This window comes from Fringilla coelebs (assembly GCF_963513975.1).
Source record: "Fringilla coelebs genome assembly, chromosome: 28".
NCBI lineage: Eukaryota > Metazoa > Chordata > Aves > Passeriformes > Fringillidae > Fringilla > Fringilla coelebs.
Genome location: NC_140054.1, coordinates 3,823,220 through 3,829,255, shown reverse-complemented (window position 1 = coordinate 3,829,255; position 6,036 = coordinate 3,823,220). Strand labels below are relative to the sequence as shown.

Here is a 6,036-nt window from a genome sequence, read left to right as displayed (position 1 = left end):
GGTGGCCGGGGGAGACACGGCTCGGAGGGGCTCCGCTGTGCCAGCGCTCCCCGCCCGCGGTCCCAGCGCCCTCCAGTCCCACCCTCATCCAAAGCCTCTCCCATGGCCCAAACCCAGCACAGAGAGTCCCGTGAGCCTGGCCCTGGTGTCCGTCCAGCCCTGGTGTCCCGCCGGGATGGCCGCGCAGCCCCAGAAGGGCACGAAGTGGGCTCGGGGAGCAGCAGTCCCCCCGCGGGGCGCAGGGATGCGGCGTGGACCAGCGCTGAGGTGCGCTCTGCTTCAACTTCCTTCCCAGCGTGGAGCCGATTTCCTCCGGCATCACGTGCACGGTGTGGGGCCGGGGCAGCCTGGCACGGCACGGCACCGCTCGGCCTCGGGGCAGCCCCGCAGCGCCAGGTAGGAGGAGCAGTCGCGGGTCCCGCGCAGGGGGATCATCCCAAGGGCAGCGCCCGTGTGCGATTGCAGGGCTCCGGGGCTGGGCCGGGCCCTGGGGCAGGGGGAGCTGCTGGTGAGGGGCGGGCAGGATGCTGGGCACTTCTGGGCACCATCTGGGCACTTCTGGGCACCATCACCCTGTACCACCCGAGCCAAGGAGCACTGGGGCCTTGGATAGGGGTGTCCTCATCCCCGCAGCCCTCGGTGCTTCAGCTGCAGCTTTGGGTGGGTCATACCAGCACCATTTTTGGTGTCTGCGAGGCCTCTGTGACAAGGGCCGTGCTGGTGGCAGCAGCGGGGACCAGACAGCATCAGAGCTGCTGGCCCACCATGGGGTCAATGGCCCACCCCAGGGACATGGTGAGTGGCCAGCTGTGGTGACAGAGGGGCCTGGGGACAGGGTGGTCCATGGTGGCCTGATGTCCTGTATCCCACCACGCCAGTGGGTTTGTCCTGGTGTGACCCCAGGGTTCAGCAGTTCAAGGATGGTGCTGTGCCGTGGATGGTGGGGATGACACCCTGCCCGTGCCGCAGTGCTCACGGCAGCTCTGCAGCTCCGCCTCACACAGAGGAAGCGCCGACCACAGCGGGGCTGGTGTGGGGCTGGGAGAGGCTGGAACAAGGGTCCCTCCCCAGCACCTGATGAGCCCCTTTGCTCCCCAACAGCTGCAACCACAGCGAAGGACAAGGAGGGTGAGGACAGGGAGCCCCTGGGTGAGTCTTGGGCTGGAGGAGAGGGAAGGACAGGGATGTGCCTGGGCCAGGGCATGTCACGAGCAGGAAGCGCTTCCTGCCCCTCTCTTGTCAGTGCTGCTCCTGGCCCCAGCCCTGCTTCTGCCTCCTCTCCCCAGAGCTCCCAGCACCAGCGAGGATGGAGCCGACCAAGCTCCCACTCACCAAGAGGATGGCTCCTGCTCCCCTCATTCCTGCAAAGACCAAACCAGCCCCCGTGCTGGCCACCAAGTAAGAAACGTGGCTGTGCTGGGGTGTCCAGGGCCACTGCGATGTCCCAGTGCCAGTGCCATGCTCATGGCTGGCCTTGGTGAGGGGCTGGCACCTCCCTGGCTGTGCCACTCACACCTCTGCTGTCCCCAGGCCCAGTGACCCCCAGCCCAGCACCTCAGCTGACACGGAGTGGGGCAGAGCCGCTGACCCAGGTAGGATGCAGAGGCCGTGCAGGGGTGGCCAGGTCCTGCCCAGCACCAGGGGCTGATTCCTGTTCTTTCTTTGGCAGATGCCAATGGCTTCAACGTGGTGTCAGTGACCACAGCCAGGCTGAGCCACCCCACAGCCACACGGCCACGAGTCCCCGGCCAGCGGCCACCCAGCCTGGCCCTGGGGAGCACGGGGGGTCCCCATGGGGGCGAGCAGCCCCAGGGGCTGCCCCGTGCTGCCCTCTGTGCCCCTGTCCCCAGCACGGGACAGGCACCTGTCCCACCATGGAGCACAGAGGGGCTGGAGGGGCTGGAGGGGAGACCACTGGCCCTGGAGGACCTGAAGGCTGAGGTCCGGACCCTGCACATTCTTGTGGACCTGATGCGAGTCCAGCACCTGTGAGTGGGGATGGGGTCTCAGGGGTTCCCAGCGGCTCCTGGCTGCTTCTCCTGGCCCCAGCTGAGCCACCCTGGTGTGTTGCAGGCGGGACCTGCAGGAGCTGCGGCAGGAGCTGTGCCAGGAGCAGGCTCAGCGCCAGGCGCTGCAGGTGAGTCCCAGCCAGGGGTTGCCTCTTCTGGGGTCCCCTGTGCCCCCCAACAATCACAGCCTCTCCCCACAGGCGGAGATCGAGCGGGTGAGGAAGGGGCTGCCCTGTTAGCATGGGGGGCAGGTGGGTGGCACACAGTTCCCTGTGCCCCCCCAGCCTGGTTCTGCACCCCTCGGATACCAATGCCCACCCCGCACCCAGGCACTGCTCCCTGAAACAGAACAGCCCCATGACCGATAGAAATCGTTTAAAATAAACTATTTTGGGTACAAAGTGCTGTGTGGGGGGTTGCTCAGGGCTGCCGTGCCCCTGAAGGGCTGGGCTGGTCCTGCCAGGCACAAAGGGTCCCACCATGGCACAGGGGGTCCCTCCAGGGCCCGTGGCAGGGTTGGGGCAGGGCCTCCTCCCCTTCTACCTCCCCCTCCTCCTCCTCCACCCCCGCACAATTTCCCAGGCCAGCTCCAGTCCCAGCCCCAGCACATCCTGGCCTCCAGCCACTGGAGAACATCTGGAAAACATCTGGATCCTGCTGGCGCTGGCGGCAGGGAGTGGGGGGAACCAGCCTGGGAAGGAGCTATTTTTATAAAGCTGCCGGGGAGGGGGCAGCGGGGCCCAGCACCCTGCGGGGCTGGGCTGGGGCAGGATGCGGCTCAGCCCGGCGGGAGCTGCCGCATCCCTGGGGAGCAGCGGCCGGCTCAGAGTCCAGCGGGAACATCCGCCTTGCTCCGGCCGCAGGGCGTGGGGTCACGGCGGGCGGCGCCGGAAAAGACCCGGCTAATTTTAGTGGGGCCGGGAAGGGAATTAGCTCAGGGAGGGGTCGAGACCGTCCCCGTGTCCAGGGCCCCCAAAAGGCCGGACCCGCCACGCTGGGCTCTAGTTCGTGTACAACAGCACCATGTTTGTGGGGCAGGAGCCCACGGCTCACACGGCCCTGCCCCACGGGTGAAAGCCCCGCCAGATCCCGGCTGAGCTGGGCAGCAAGGGCTGCCCTGTCCTTGTCCCCGTCCCCGCGTGTCCCGGGGCTGCTCGGCTGGTGCCAGCCGTCGTACCAATGGCTCAAAGTGCATCGTGTCCCGCAGTGGCGGGGGCGAGTCCAGCCCCGGGGGTGCCCGTGACACCGGGGTCTGGCTCTCCGTGGTGCAGGGACAGTCCAAGGCAGCTCCGCCAGCTCAGGGGCAGCGAGCAGCCCCTCTGTCCCCCTGGTCCCTCCTGGCACGGTGTGGGATCGGCCGTGGGGGAGCAGACACCGTGCCGGGGCAGCTGCCGGGCTCAGTAGTAGTGGACGCGGCCCAGGGTGCCGATGGTGCCGGATCCCAGGATGTCGGGCTGCCCGTTGCGCCAGATCTCGCGGATGATGCGCTCCCGCTCCTCCAGCCGCTGCGCCCGCTCCAGCTCCTCGGCCGACGCGAACACGTTCACGGCCAGCGCCCCGTCCCCGGGGCCGTGGCTCTCCAGCGGGATCTCGGTCACCGGCAGCAGCGACTCAGACGCTGCGCGGTCGACGGTGTCCTCTTCGTCCTCGTCGTCGTCCTCGTCGTCCTCGCTGAGGTCGCCGGGGCGCGCCGGGGGCCGCGGGGAGGGCCGGCAGGACAAGCGCAGCACCAGCAGGCACAGCGTGAGCACCAGCCCGAAGCAGACGCCCAGCACGAAGTAGAGCCCGAAGCTCTCGGGGTTGGCTGCGGGGGGAACGGAGGGGGTGAGGGACCTGCCCGCGCCTGCCGGGGGCCCGCGGTGGCCTCCCAGACGCGTCCCGGCTCACCTCGGATGTGGGCGTACGCGGCCATGCTGTTGCTGAGCAGCTCCATGTCCCTCCGGCGACTCTCCATCCTGTGCCTGGCAGTTCTCAGCGGCTCCAGGGACGGCACATGCTGGGCATCTGCGGGACACGGGCTGAGCAACGCTCCGCAGGGGCTGAGATCACCCCTAGTGCCCTGAGATCACCCACGTCCTTTTCAAGGGTGTGCCCAGGGGCTCCTTAATGAGCTCCAGCTGAGCAGGCAGCTAAGCAGGGCTTCGTGCCTCAGCTGGGCTGCTCCATCCAGGGCCGGAACCCCACAGAGGCCGAGCTGGAGCCGTCCCACTCCCACCACCCTCCGTCCTTCCTGAGGGACCGGGACGGATACGGCTCCTCCTGGCCACGGCATCAGGCGGGTCTGTGGCACCGGGCCAGGGCTGGTGTCCCATGCCCGGCCATGGGATGGGTCACGGGGCAGAGATGGTCCCAGCACCAGGCTGCCGGTGCTCATGTGCACACACGTGTGCTCCACACACTCTTGCAGCAGCGTCCCTGTCCCTGTTTCTGTCCCTGTCCCCCACGCTGCTCTGGCCCAGCTCCAGCCTTGGCCCTTTGCCGTGGGACCCTGCAGGGCAGGGACAAGGCCAGGCACAGTGCAAAGGCCACCAGGACAGGCCAGCGGTCAGGATGAGAGGCAGGACAGCAGGAGGGATGGGCAGCAGGGCAGTGGGAAGGATGGGAGGCAGGACGGCGGGCAGGGCAGGGCAGGGCGGGAGAAAATTTGGCCCTGGCAGGGGACGAGCTCATTCCCAGAAACGGCTCCAGAGAGGGAGGAATGAGGAAAGAAATGCAGAAAATGTGACACATCAGCAAAACCATCCCGGACGGTCCAGAGCTGAGGGGCCGCGGCACATTCTGGGGCTGGGCAGCCCCTCTAGGGGGACACCCCAAAACAAGGCCAGCAGGGTCCCTAGGAGGGGCGGGTGCCCTCCCCATGGAGCTCCTACACAGCCAGCCCCTGCCCTGCCAAGGGGTGCGGTGGGGCTGGAGGGGCGCAGGGGTTCCACCACGGAACCCCAGGGATGCCCTGCCGGCGGCGGGTGCCGATGGGGACCGGGCTGGCCGTAGGGCCCTGCGGGTCCCCGAGAGCCGAGCCCCGAGCTGCTCAGTGCTGCGTCCCCGAGCATTACACCGTGTCCCCGAGCCGCCTGCTCCGCATCTTCAGCCGCTAGCCCGAGCTGTGTGTCACCGAGCCCTGTGCCCTCAGCCCCCGTGTCCCCGCACTGCGCCCGCGTCCACCAGACCCGCGTTCCCCACCGCCAGAGCACCTGAGCGGGGACGGACCGAGCCTCGACACCCGCCGGGGCCGTGCTGCGGTGCGGAGGTGCCCCAGGGTGCCCGGTGCGAGCCCCACGCCGTGCCCGGGGCTGGTACTCACCGGGGCGGGAAGGCGGCGGCGGCAGAGCCGCTGCACTTTGGCTGGAGCGAGGGAAGAGAGAGCAAGGTCTGTTTAGCATTAACGCTGCAGCAACAGGAAATAGTTCGGAGGCGGCTGGCGGTCAGCGCTCCCGCCGGAGCCAATGGCAGCCCCGGCCGGTGCTGAGCGGGGCGCGGGGCCGGGGCTCGTCCCGCTCCCCCGGGACGCCACGCTCGGCCCTGCACTGGAACCGCCCCGGAGCGGGACCACAGGCGGCTCCAGGCCCCGTCCCAGCCTTGTCCAGCGCCCATCCGGCCAGGCCGGGCTTGGCTGTGCCCAGCCTAGGCTGGGCTGGCCGTGCCGGAGCCAAGGCGAGCCCTCCGGGCTGGGGGGCTCAGCCCCAGCGGTCGCCGTGGGTTTGCGGGAGCTGCCGGGGCCGGTGCCAGCCCCACGGAGGAGGCGGCCAGGCAGGGTGGTGCCCTCAGCCCCACCGGCCGAGGTGTGGGACACGCCAGGGCTGGTGGGGCCGGACCGCGGGGACGCGAGGCTCCGCATCCCAGCGCTGTCCCCAGGGGCCACTACAGGCTGGCCCGGCGGGACTCGGGGCACTTGGGGCAGGACAGGGCTGGGGGTCCCCAGGGGCACTGATCTGTGAGCCCGCTCCCCCTCCCAGAGCACATCAGTACCCCAAAATCCCCATCCCCCCCATCCCTTCCCTGTGGGGTCACCGGGCTGTCGTATGAAGTT

The 6,036-nt window shown here is 69.0% G+C and overlaps 2 protein-coding genes across 2 annotated transcripts; one reads left to right on the top strand and one right to left on the bottom strand.

The window, feature by feature from the left end:
* Positions 1 to 765: 765 nt before the first annotated feature.
* On the top strand, positions 766 to 3,083 carry LOC311163539 (uncharacterized protein; the record flags this gene model as incomplete). The annotated part of the gene is made up of 9 exons (XM_084222479.1): positions 766 to 795; positions 904 to 1,030; positions 1,102 to 1,149; positions 1,287 to 1,398; positions 1,531 to 1,592; positions 1,670 to 1,988; positions 2,074 to 2,137; positions 2,210 to 2,224; positions 3,015 to 3,083. The coding sequence occupies 9 exons, from the start codon at positions 766 to 768 to the stop codon at positions 3,081 to 3,083; spliced, it is 846 nt and encodes a 281-aa protein (XP_084078605.1).
* On the bottom strand, positions 2,408 to 5,509 carry EVA1B (eva-1 homolog B). Its single transcript, XM_084222625.1, has 3 exons — positions 5,311 to 5,509; positions 3,897 to 4,013; positions 2,408 to 3,813 (listed from the first exon to the last, which is right to left on the bottom strand). The coding sequence occupies exons 1-3, from the start codon at positions 5,387 to 5,389 to the stop codon at positions 3,407 to 3,409; spliced, it is 603 nt and encodes a 200-aa protein (XP_084078751.1). The 5' UTR covers positions 5,390 to 5,509; the 3' UTR covers positions 2,408 to 3,406.
* Positions 5,510 to 6,036: the final 527 nt, after the last annotated feature.

Excerpts from the sequence above, each read along its gene's own strand:
- EVA1B (XM_084222625.1), bottom strand. The coding sequence starts at position 5,389 with ATGCTAAACAGACCTTGCTCTCTCTTCCCTCGCTCCAGCCAAAGTGCA. Across the intron at positions 4,014-5,310 it reads GCCGCCGCCTTCCCGCCCCG|ATGCCCAGCATGTGCCGTCC; the intron begins GTGAGTACCAGC and ends CGTGTCCCGCAG. Across the intron at positions 3,814-3,896 it reads CGCGTACGCCCACATCCGAG|CCAACCCCGAGAGCTTCGGG; the intron begins GTGAGCCGGGAC and ends TTCCCCCCGCAG.